Below are 12,918 nucleotides of genomic sequence, written 5' to 3'. Positions count from 1 at the left end.
AGTCTCCCAAAGCTGCAACTTGGGTCACTTGACAGCAAAGCTGCTGGTAGCATCTCTATTACCTGGCAACAGCATCCTCTGGCAACAGCAGCTGTATTGCTGACTTCACCATGAAGACACTGAAGACAGTCTGCTCTCTTCTGCTTCTCCTTTATGTTGGAGGTAAGTCCAGCATTGGTCTGGTTGTCCATTAAAAAGATTATGTTATCAACCAACACATTTTATATTCAAATTTACAAAGTAATATTGCTTTGAAACTTCATTGATATTACTTTTGTTCAGGCATCATGTGCAAGGCAGTGGACTCCAGCTCTGGTGAAGAGGATGAGGGAGACCTGGCAGAGGTTGAGCGCATGATTGAAGACTTGGCAAAACGACCCACATATGGTCAGAACTACCTTATGTTCTTCATACTGGCACAATTCTGAATTGAATTACTTATGTATCCATTTTTATAAGTGATGCTTAAGGTATTTCTGGTTTTCTAAACAGAGGAATCAAAAAGCTTTGCTAATGAAGCGCTGGATGACCTGGAAGTCCCTGCCCTGACAAATGACACAGGTAAGTCGGCCACCCTCTCGGATTACACATGTCATTAAAATGGGATTTTAAAGGGAATTCAAGTCCTAATGCCAGCCTGTCTTGATTTCAGATGGATCATCGGCCAAGAGATCCAAGAGATATGTAAACTCCTTCAACGGTTACTTCTACGCTATCTGCCCATCCACTCAAACCATCTCTAGGATTTCCAGGTCAGTGATGAACTCTTTCAAGGCTTTTAAATTGTGGTTTAAGGTTCAAACTGCCTCTTTGCTAAGCTTTTACTGTTGAGCATTTTCAGTGAGTTACGATTGTTTGTCTGAAATGTGTTTTATTTTCCCTTTCTCCCACTTCAGCTACCATAGTAATACCTATGAAGATCGTCGGTTCAGCTTCAGCTGCAAATCCACATTCAGCTCCACCCCCACGTGCACTGGCAGTGGTTATGTGAACAGCTTTAATGGTGTTCTCTCCTACACCTGCCCTTCCAACTACGTCATGTCTGGAGTAGCCAGCTATCACAGTAACACCTACCAGGACCGCAGGTAACCTGCATATACTGTCAGTGTGTGAATATATCAACTTCATAGGATTTTCAACACATTTGTATTTCTGGAATTCAGTTGTAATCAACGAGTACACTTAGTGTTTCATGCTCCTGAAAAGTAACTGAGGGTGATCAAAAAGTTGAAAAGACTGCATACTTCAGACCAGGATAAGCATTAGAGTGATTCTTCTTATGGGCTTAATGATTTGTTCTCCATATTGTGTCAGGTTCTACATCAGGTGTTGCAGAGCCCCTGGCCATTACCACCACAGCTGCCGTTGGACCCCCTGGGTGAACTACTATGAGGAGTACTTCAACTGGTATGTGCCCAACTACAACTACCTGGCCGGAGTCTACTCCATCCACCACAACTCTCCCCAGTAAGTGTCCCATACTCTTCCTTGATGACATTTTATATTTCTATAAAACCATATTCAAAAACTGATACCAGGTAGGCCTATTGATACAAATGCATAACAAATGTCTGATGAATGCTAAACAATCAGTAAATCTCCTTATATGCTTGCTATATCCTTATGTTGACATTACAGTCAAGAGCATGTCTCCTTTCTGACTTAAACGTTCTTTCTTATGTCCTTCACCTCATTACAGGGATCGCCGCTTCAGGTTCCTCTACTGTGCAAAATACTGAGGAGCTTGACAGAGAAAGAGAGAAAGAAAATGTTTTTGAAAGTGCTGTTTCTATCATGACTTTCACATCATCTTTTTATACCATGCTTTAATGTACTGGGTTTCCTTCATGTGGATTTTTTTTAGCCTTCATTAATTTTCAACCTGATGTGTCATGTGAACATGGCTCAATTATTTAATTGGGTTACACCACTGATTAAAACATGTAAAAATACTGTTTGAATCAATAAAGTTTTTGAAACGTACTTATTGTTCAGATGGGTTTTGTTTTTCTTCTTTTGTTTTCCTCTTTTTCCTTTTTGTCTTCAAACGTCTCAGTTAATCAAATGTTTTTAAAGGTGCACTGTGTATGATGGTGGCCAGAGTAGGTATTGCAACTATGCCGCTCATTGCCTACTGCTCAACTGTGCTGCCTATTGCCAAATTTGATCTTTTCGTGATTTTTTACTAAATAATAAAGTGTAATATTTACTTGTATGACCAAAGTACAGTAAGTCTTATAGCTAAAAATGTCTATTACAATGGAGAAGATCCCCTTTTCATGTCTGAAAAATGCAATTTTCCTTGTCAAAATGAATACTAAGTTTGATAGTACTGGTAAGTATTCATGAAAAGGGTAACATTTGTGAATGAGCATGAATTCTTGAAATAAACTACTAAAAATATTACAGATTGCACCTTTAAATAAACAGGATTTCCGGCACAAGTTCTTTCTCACTCATTTCATTTTTTATTTCTATAATACTGTATGTTATACAAGTGCATTCAAAATATTTAAAATGTTCAACTGTAAATGAAGTAGGCCTAAGACAAACAATTTGTCCCCTAACCATTAATGTGTTATACTCATAAATATTACAAATAATATATTGTTTGTAATATTGATGAGTATAACACAGTAATGGTTGCATGCATGTGTTCTGCTGTGTAAAGTTCCTGTATGTACGCTAGGCCCTATACTGCCCTCTAAAGTGCAGTAACTATTCTGCAAAATTGGGGTTAGACTGAAAATGGTCTTCACTACACCTCCTTGATCTTATGTCAAAGCCTTATGGGTCCAAATGTGTCCCGTTTTCTAACCCAAGGAAAGACTGATAGGCTATATCATATTTAAGTAACATATTGGGTTGGAGTAGCCTAGTAAACTAGCCCCACCCGTCAACCCGTCAGCAAAATTATTTTTGCCTGCGAGTGGGTCTAGCCTTGAAAAATGCCCCAGGCCCTGAAACTGGTTTGAATCTTTGGCTGCATTTGTTTTGAATATTTGGATGCAAAGTGGGCAGGGTTTTAGTCAGAGCGTTAGGCTAGGCACAGTCATGTTTTGAAAAACAACGGGTTGTTCCCATCAACAATCTTCCAATGTCTCATTGATCGGGCCAGACTAAATATTAATATTTAATCTCACATTTAGTCTAGTTTGGCAGGCTAGGCTTGGAGTGCAATTAGACAAAAAAAATCCTCCTGGAGAAATCTAGTAAAATGAAAGATGTCTGACTTGTCCTACAGGATACATTTGATCGTGTACTGAACTTTAAGAATGGATTTGATGACTTGTTTAGGGTATTTTTTCATGTTCATTGGTGAATCATTAGATCTTTGAGTGTTGAAGAGACATTGTAACTAACTTTTTTCAACCAGATTCAATTAATTGTTTCCCATTCTATCCGAACCGTGCTTTAATTTGTCAGGTATTATTGCATACTGTCTAAAATTACCCCTCCTCACCAACAATGACGACTCAGAGGAGGCATTATTGCTCCCTCGTGGTAGGCTATAGGCCTAAATCCCCAATCCTCTGTGCTACAAAAACACTTCATTATTGGTCTGTAATTGTTCTTTTTTTTCATTGTTAAAATTGCACATTTAACTACTGTATTTTCAAAATTTCTCAGGGGGAAAAATCCTGAACCCCCAACACCAAAGGCCCTCTAACATCTTTGCTAACCCCCAAAAACTTTTGGAACCTCTTGACTCCATGGAGGGGGCTTGGGGCCTTTCTTGTTGTCTGGCACAGGGGCCTATCAAGTCATAATCTGTCCCTGTCTACAGGAGTGCAGAGAGATCATCATCAGTAGCCCATCATACGCATAAAAGATGCAGTACATCAACACTACCACTAGAGGGGGGCCTGTCTCCACTTGTCATTGTGTTGAACCCAAAGGCAAGAGGCACGATGAGTCATTGAATCAAGAAAGCTTTTATACAGACAAGGCCTACAGCTTGTGAGAAAGCAACATAAATGCGTTAAACTCTTGCATTTTTAAATAATCAAAATGTATTCATGACACTGGAGAGATGAGTAAAAAACAACTGGTTAATAATCAAATATCAAATAAAGTACAAAATCAGGACAAAATGGACTGGACAGACTGAATCATTTACTGGGTACACGATATGGTTTATGGTGGTAAAGAGTTCAAATTAGAACATGGATCTCTCAGAGGGTAATCATATTTGTCTTTATATGTATCTTGAAGAGCAGGTGTTCAGAGAAGGTGGTGTGATAATTTCCATAGTCTTTCACCCACATACTGTAGGCGGTTCTAGAAGGGGGGCCAGGGTGGGCCAAAGTCCAGGGTGGCCCCTGTAAAAATTTACAACAGTGGTCAATGGACAATATTATTTTTTAATGAAATATAAATATATATTATATAAATTAAAAACACACTGGGCCAACCCTGGCAGTCTTGATCTAGAGCCGCCACTGCTCACCCATGCAGTGGGATACAGTTTTACGAAAACTACATCGCCAGCCTCCAACACCAGGGATGGCTTGACATGCTGGTCCCTCTGCTTGCTGTATGCAATGACTTTGCTGTTGTTGTAAATTAATTTGATGGTGGAATGGACAATGCAGGATCTTTTTTTGCACTTGAATGACAACCTCATTGGGATAATATCCTATGCACCTGTCCAATTGTAGAGGTGGGCAAAAGAGAGCTTTTAGTATTTCTTTTTTTTTGGTCTTTGTCGACTTTATTGATGACAGGATAGTATGTCGGCCACATGGTAGACGAGTGCCCTAGATTGGCCGCCGCAGGGCCTTGATACAGTATTTCAACCTGCAACTGTCTCATCCCAGGACCGACTCCCTAACCATTAGGCCAAACATTGTCTACTAGAGAGCGTAAGATTTAGGGTAGGCCTAAACACTGCCTACCCAATGCAAAGGAGTGTGATCAACTTCAGCATTGTGCCCTTCTTCTTGTTCTCTTTCTGTGGCATTTGGCGGCGACTTGTATGCTTCCGCCATCTACAGCGCTAAGGGATGTTCACTGAACATCAAGTAGACCCCGGATAAGTTTAAGCTTGATTCTTCTCTGCCTTTCCCAGTGTCTCTGATTAGGCCATGGCTGCCTGCCCAAGGACAGAGCAGAGATAAGAGTGGTCTGATTGGCTGACGCTTCAATCAGTAGCAGGTTAAGCCCACCCTCTGATAACACCGTTTGTAAATCGGCTAGAGCAGTCAGGTTCTCAAACTTTTTTGAACAAATGCCGCCTTGACCTTCATCAGCCTGCCAATGCCCCCCATTAGTATTCAAAATTAAATGGACCAATGCCCCCCAATGGCAACTGAGCATGCACCCTCTAAGCTGTAGCCTATTTGTCTCAACATCTGCCCAAGGACTCCCTAATCCTCTGTAGACCCCCGTTGAGATGACATTTTGATGAATGAACAATTTAATTATTTACATGAACATATTTGAACAGTATTTCTTGCAAAAATGGTTTGTGTGAAACATCTTGTGGGCAGAGTTTTTGGAAGACCAATATACCATAATTTGAGCCCCATCTCAAATGTAGACTGATACCTGTATATGCCACACAGTTAAGAAACAGAGTAGGCCTAATATCATGTCCATTTTTCGAAACTCATTGGAAAGGTGTCAGAATAGCAATCTGAAATGTACAGAAATAGGCATACTGCTTGTTTGCCACTGGGTGGTAGTATAGCAGTATTTTATTGCGTGCATAGGATATAGACTAGGATCTCCATACGGTAGTGCGTGTCTTACCTAGATCACAAACAACAACAAAAAAAACGGAAGGTGTAGCCTATTTTGAAATATTTATGCATCTTTATCTTACAAAACCAGAAATATTTAATACCATCCCACTGGGCGTGTCATATTTGAAACCTGTTGCACGGCACTTTTTGCACCATAAGGCTAGGGGAAAGCATCGAGCAAATCCCAGCAACGATTTAGAATAGTTGCACGTGTGATAGGGTTTTATTTCGCGCGCGTGCGCGCACGCACACCTAGGGTTCTCGCTCCTCGAACTTCGCTTTGGAATGTCATTTTCGACGTCAGTTTGGCTCCTGCATATGTTATGGATGTATTCAGCTCAAAAACATGTCCTTGTAGGCCGTCCAGAAGTTTGGGCTGCATATCGATATTAATTGGAGCGATGGAGGCGGAAGTCAAGCCATGCTGCGAAAGGGGAACCAAGGCATTTTGCGCGCTTGTACTTCAGCACACAAAAGTGACAGTTCTGTCAGAGTGAAGCGTCTGCGATGGGTATCTCGCGCATACAGACGTAGTTCTTTGACGGTCAAAATGGGAACATCTTTTCTTTTATGTCTTCTGGTAATTTGCAGCTATACTTTCTGTGAAAAAACACATTGGTCTTCTTCTAGTGGAGATATTGTTAATTTCGCATTTGGAATTCATAAACTGTTCGTCCAAACGGATACATGGATTTATCAAATGAGTCTCGACTTCACTCTGGAAATATCAAATGGAACAAATTATAACACAATGGTGACTCTGGTCCCATTTCTGGGTAACGGGTCTTTGATCGTCTGTGGCTCATCATCCAACAACCCATACTGTGAAGTTCTTGACATTAATGATATCTCGAAAAGGACACACAAGGAAGGTATAAGCATCGGGTCATTTCCGAATGTAGCATTTTTAATTGGCGATCACTCTGGCGAATTCTTGTTGGTGGCCATTAAACACTCGACACGGACTGACGAGATCGACGCGTTGGTGACTTTGCGGTCAACAAGCGATCAACAACCTGGGGGCATATTTTCCAAATCAGATTCTCAAGGTACGGCAGCCATTAAGCCTATTGACGGCACGGCCGTCGAAGTGGTGGATGGCTTCGAGCTTACTACATCCCCTGAGGTGTATCTATTCGTAAATGTCATGAATGGGTCCACCGTGAAGCTTTTGAGCCTTGACAGCAGCAAGACCCAAAAGTTGCCATCACCCAAAACGAACACGATCGATACCCTGCAAGGTGCTGTCCTGCAGTGCTACGCTGGAGAGTCGTGGAAACTTCTATCTTCTGCCGTTATTCCCGGAGTCTCCCCCGTACTTTGGGCAGGTGTCTTTGAGAACAAGACGAACCCTTCTGACTCCGTTGTGGCGATTTTCAACATCAGCCGATCTCTCACAGGCAAAGTTTCCGGTTTCTGTAAAAATACAGAAAGGTGTGACAAACAGGTGAGATAACATCTAGTTGTCCATGATGCTGGGGAAATATTCCAGTTCCAAAAGCTGTGTCTAATTTTGTGGGTTTCTCTTTAGCCTGAGGAAATCACAGATAAACACAGAGATAAAGTCTTGACGTCTGCAGCGCTTCTGCTGAAGAAAAGCTCTATAAGATCAGTTGCTGCCTTGAGAAGCAACTATTGGATTGTGCTTTTCTGTGGCACTGAAACTGGATTACTGATCAGGGTGAGTATGAAGTTGCTCAGGATCCAAAAGAACAACTTTTAATTGGCCATCCATATGCACAGTTTAACATTGTTTTCAACCTTCTTTTTCTTTTGTTACATTTCTATGAGATGCATTAACAGCAAAATTAAACTGGCAACTATTTTTGATTCCAACTTCACTTCATTACAGGTTGTTCTGGATCAATCCTTCAAACCTGGCTGCCCTACAGTGCTCTACAGCTCACATGAGGAGCAACTGTTTTCACGCAAGATGCTCTTTAATCCAGTCATTCACACACACATTTACCTGGCACAAGGCACACAGGTGGGTCCTTCCATATCTGATGCACCAAACATCTGAGATAATGTACTGCTTGGCAGTGACTTTAAATAGGGGGGGGTGTAAATATCAAATACCACAATAGCCCTGCTTTTCTGATGCTACCACATGTTTGAAACACTGCTGTGTAATTTTTTTTTTTAAATCTTCCGAAAACCCCCCCCTACCCCAGAAATTACTTTTCCCACCCAAAAAGATGCGTTTTTCGCCTATTTTGCCAGTTTATCCACAGTTATCCCAGAACTACACATGAGTATGTTCATGATTTCCCATTTAATAGTCTAAGATGTGTGATGCCATATCACAGTAGAACTTTGAGCTATATAAGTACAATTTCAAGGTCATAATAGAGGTCAAAGGTTACAAAATATTGATTTTTAAGGGGAAATTACGTGTTTTTCAACTGCTGTTCCAGTACAAAGCAATAATTATTTCCCATATTAGCAATTTTATGATCTTACATGTGGCATATCATATCACAGTTGTACTTTGAAATATGCAAGTACAATGTCAAGGTCATAATAGAGGTCAAAGGTTACAAAATATCGATTTTTAAGGAAAAAATTGTGTCATTGGGTTGCTGACCCAGTACAACACATAGATTATGTTCATAATGGTCCATTTAATGATCTTAGGTCTTTAAACTATGCAAGTACAATGGTTCAAGGTCATAATACAGGTCAAATGTTACAAAATATTGATGGGGGGTGCTATTTTCAAACCGTTTTTCACAAAAAAAAACAAATGTGAAAATGAATAAACCTGTAATATTAACACACTGTTGATCTAGCTCTTGACTTTTCTAATCATAAATATTGCTAATGTGTCACAATAATGTGGTGTAAAGAACAAAAGGGACCTAAGAGACAAAGGTCAAGCAAGTTGGATGACCCAAGTGAAAACGATAAATCAGTTAACTTTATGTGCATGGCACCAATTTCAAATCAGATCTACAGTTGCTACTATGCTTAGAAAATTGTAATGTGGGCTTATTATTCAGGGTTTCAGAAGTTTCACATGTGAAGAAAAATTAACAACAACAGCATCAATGTTACAAATGGTAAATGTGCCTTTCTTGATGTTTTTTGGTTCATGCAAATTGCTCTTTGCCTCTTTGTAAGCATAGGCTTCACTTGTGGATACCAGGCCCTCAAACAGACTTCATGAAGACTATTTCTGACCAGTTGAGCAGAAACATGCACATCAGTACCCTGCAAACCTCATTTTTCAGGGCTCTGGCAGTGCTTTCCCTGTGCCACCTGTCCCAAGGAAGGAGATGGTGATCCCGCTTCTAAGTTTTAAAACAGTCCTTAGTCTCTTGGCATCTCATCCATGCTCTTAGTGGGTGATAGACACCAACTCCAGGGGTGGGACATTGAAAACATGCATGTGACCAAAAAACAGCCAGAAAGGATGGAAAAAGAGAGATAGACTGTGCCACCACCTACAGGATAACTCTGTTTTGGGGCTTGTTTATATTACCTTTACCATTTCTACCCACTATTTGTTAAATTTGCACAACAGTAGTCAAATGGACTCACAGTGTTGCTTCCTAACTGGAGAGGCTGATATCACAAAAGTGATCCACAGTCCACACTGATGACATAAAAGAGACAATGCGTTTACCCCTTTGCGCAGAGCCTATGTTTTAACCTTATTGTCCTCAAAATTGTAAAGTCTTCATCTCTTATATAAGGCTCTCATATCAATGTTATGATGTAGTTGAGTCATTCCAGCAAAGTCTGATTGGGTCTGAACTGATCATGGAATGTAGGTGGGCGCATCTGTACAAAGAGGTTATATTCCATGATCAGTTCACATGATTTTTAAGCTATTTTGATTACTTTATCCTTCAATATAACCTAGAAATAAGATATTGCATTGTGTAAAATATTGATATATCACCTAAGTAGCCATTTAAGTGCCCTTAGTTAACTTTCTACACTGAAACGTCAAAAATAGGCATTTTAAAACATTGTCGTGACCTTTGACCTTAAGTAGGACTGACACTACACATTTTGCTGCTCACTTCCAGTATGGCATAGTACATGAAATACCCTTCAAATAGCCCAGCATGAACATATTTCTATTCTGCACTCCATAAAAGATGGGGAACCATGGAAAAATGGCAGAAAATAGGCATTTAAGGCCATATTTGATGACCTTTGACCTTGAATATGACCTTGACATTTGACCTTTTTTTGCTCAAAGTACACCTCCAGCATGGCATGCCACATGAAATGACATAAAATGATCCAGCATGGACATATTTTCACTCTGTACCTCATAAAACATTGGGAACTATCGATGATTAGCACAAAAACAGGCGTTTTTGGGGTGAAAAAGTAATTTCTGGGGTAGGGGGGGGTTTTCGGGCTTGATTTTTAAATTTTTTACATCAATGTATTCCTAAGACATGGTAGCATTAGAAAATCTGGGCTAAAGTTGAATCTGAACATTTTCATCAAATAACACCCCTCCCTACTTTAAAGGACTGTCCTGCATTGTGCTGCTAGCTGGCAGGTTGACAAGTAACTATTTGCACTGCATGCAGATGCTTCAGACAATGAACTTGTGGAAGAAGGGCTGGATTGGTAATTTGGCACAAGTGGCATTTTCCCGGTGGCCCGACCATCCCCTGGGGCCGATACCGTTTGTTGTTGTTGTATTCGTAGGGGAAAGCAGGATATAGAATGATGGCTTGTTTGTGTGAGGGGCCAGTTTAAGTTCTTTTTTAAAAAATGGCCTGGGTGTTTTTTTTGTGTCCCAGACCAGCTCTTTGTCGAATACAGTATGTAAAACTCTCATTCAACTATGTAAAACTCTCACTCCCGTAGATGAGGAAGATCCCTATTGCCCAGTGTGATGTGTATCGGTCTCTAAGTGACTGTTGGTCTGCAATCGACCCCTTCTGCGGATGGTGTGTGTCTGACCACAAGTAAGACAAACACACACACACGCGCACACACACACACACACGCACACACATGCACACACAAACAAACATACATACGCACACCCATACGCACACACACACACAATCACTGAACGCGTGCACACACACGCACGCACACACACGCACACGCACACACAGTATACATATAAGTGATCACTGTAATAATCATACATGCTGAGCTACGAACTTCACCTAGTGGCAATTCTCACCTCTGAGCAAAGATTCTTCTTTTTTGTGCTGGATGATGCAGTCAATAGCCATGTCTTTGGTGTTGACAAGCGTGTCTCAGAGCTATTGTGTTTTCTCTTCCTTCTGCAGATGCACATTTGAACACGACTGCTCCATCTCTGACTGGCTCTCAGTTCCTGGTACGGCCAAGAAGAGGGAGGTCATTTCTGTCCACATGAACAGAGATGCTGCTGGACAGGTATGGGTCAGTTGAATTACTTAGTTTAGTTTTCAAGTCAAGCCACATTTAATTACACTGTAAATCAACTTTTTTCCTTTCATGCCCATGAGATCACCTGTGATCCGACTCATTTGCTGAAAAAGCTCTACATACTACATCAGTGATTCTCAAACTTTTTGTGTGAAGTACCACCTGAGAAAATATTGAACTCTCCAAGTACCACCAACATTAGAATATCGCAGTAAAGGCCTTCCCTATTCTCTTTTTGCCAGTCAATACAGGAGACATTCATAATGTTCATTCATTCCCAATGTGATGAATTGTGGTTGTTCCTTCTGTTAACAACCACTGAGGATCACATTTTCAACTGCAACAACTTGATCAGCCTTTAAATCAATGCACACATAAACTTATTCCAAGTACCACCAGAGATGTCTCAAGTACCACCAGTGGTACACGTACCGCAGTTTGAGCACCACTGTACTACATCATAATAACACTGCTATGACATTATACGAGTCACAGAAATGGTTATCATCGACCGGCATGTGCCCAGATGTCAGTCTCAAACCATAGCATAAAGTACTAGTAGTACTGGTAGTATAAATAAAATTGTCAACATCCTCTTAAAGGTGCACTGTGTAATATTTTTAGTTTAGTTTATTTACAGGATTCATGCTGCCCATTGACAAATGTTACCTTTTTTCATGAATTCTTACCACCACCATCAAATCACAACCAAGTGGAAAACATATTGAATTTCCAGAAATATAAATATGTAGCTGCAAAACTTACTGTACTGTAGTAGTAGTAGTAGTAGTAGTAGAAGTTCATTACTTAGTAAATATTCATGAAAAGATCAAAGTTGGCAGTAGACAGCACCGTTTCCAGCCGCATAGTTGCAATACCTTCTCTGGCCACCATCCTACACAGTGCACCTTTAACATCAGCAACAGTAGCTGACCAAGGAGGCTTAAAATGACTTCATATTAGACAAACAGGGTGGACAATGTGAAAAAGACGATATAGATACTGATAAAGCATTGACACAACATCATAATAAAAAAGCATAATTTACATGATCTGTGTTTCCAGGTTAATATAACCGTTTTCCTGTTTTCACTACTGAAGCATGTGTTTGTTCTCTTTGTCAGGACATCGTGGTGACAGCTTCCCCCAACCTGAATGAGAGCATCAGTTTCTCATGTTCAATAGAGGAGTGTGTTAGTCCTGGTCCTGTCGCCTGCTCCTGCAGCTTTTCCAGCGATAGCTTCCCTGCCGAAGGTCGCTGAACACTGGATTTTTTTCTGCATTTTGAAATATTTAGTAGCATATACATCATATACAGTATAATAATATCCTTACTTATTGTATGTGTTTGTGTGTGTCTGTGTGTGTGTGTGTCTGTGTGTGTCTGTGTCTGTGTGTGTGTGTGCGTGTGCGTGTGCATGTGCGTGTGTGTGTGTTCGTGTGCATGTGTGTGTCTGTGTGTGCAGGACTCAGTATAAAAGTCAACATCACGGTGCAGAAGGAGACACATATTCAAAAGATCCATCTGAAGAACTGTTCCAGTATCAGAGGAGCACCAACTTCTGCTCTGTAAGACAACGTCTATGGCTATAAGGCTGTTTGCATTTTGCAGAGAAAATATGTCTAGTAAGAACAGAGTTGTCTGGCATTGTGTTGGGTTCTAACATATTTTTCAACCTTCATTATTTTAGCTGTTGCATTTCCTGTTTGAAAAAAACAGAGCATGTAATATCAGTCACATGTTAGAGTTCTCTCTCTCTTGCTCTCTCTCGCT

The 12,918-nt window shown here is 40.5% G+C and overlaps 2 protein-coding genes across 2 annotated transcripts in view; both read left to right on the top strand.

Moving 5' to 3' along the window:
• On the top strand, positions 1-1,887 carry LOC134464227 (hemagglutinin/amebocyte aggregation factor-like). The gene is made up of 7 exons (XM_063217702.1): positions 1-162; positions 283-387; positions 493-561; positions 653-752; positions 897-1,085; positions 1,315-1,467; positions 1,700-1,887. Exons 1-7 carry the CDS (start codon positions 111-113, stop codon positions 1,737-1,739), a joined length of 708 nt encoding a protein of 235 aa, XP_063073772.1. The 5' UTR covers positions 1-110; the 3' UTR covers positions 1,740-1,887.
• Positions 1,888-5,917: 4,030 nt separating this feature from the next.
• plxnc1 (plexin C1) overlaps positions 5,918-12,918 on the top strand; it is a 71,570-nt gene continuing 64,569 nt past the window's right edge. The window contains exons 1-7 of the mRNA XM_063217701.1: positions 5,918-7,194; positions 7,279-7,428; positions 7,600-7,734; positions 10,587-10,687; positions 11,024-11,132; positions 12,269-12,398; positions 12,611-12,713. Of these exons, the coding sequence (XP_063073771.1) occupies positions 6,169-7,194; positions 7,279-7,428; positions 7,600-7,734; positions 10,587-10,687; positions 11,024-11,132; positions 12,269-12,398; positions 12,611-12,713 (1,754 nt within the window). The 5' untranslated portion in view covers positions 5,918-6,168. The remainder of the gene's footprint in view (positions 7,195-7,278; positions 7,429-7,599; positions 7,735-10,586; positions 10,688-11,023; positions 11,133-12,268; positions 12,399-12,610; positions 12,714-12,918) is intronic.

Source organism: Engraulis encrasicolus, chromosome 15, assembly GCF_034702125.1.
Source record: "Engraulis encrasicolus isolate BLACKSEA-1 chromosome 15, IST_EnEncr_1.0, whole genome shotgun sequence".
NCBI classification, from domain to species: domain Eukaryota; kingdom Metazoa; phylum Chordata; class Actinopteri; order Clupeiformes; family Engraulidae; genus Engraulis; species Engraulis encrasicolus.
This window is presented reverse-complemented; position numbering and strand designations above follow the sequence as displayed.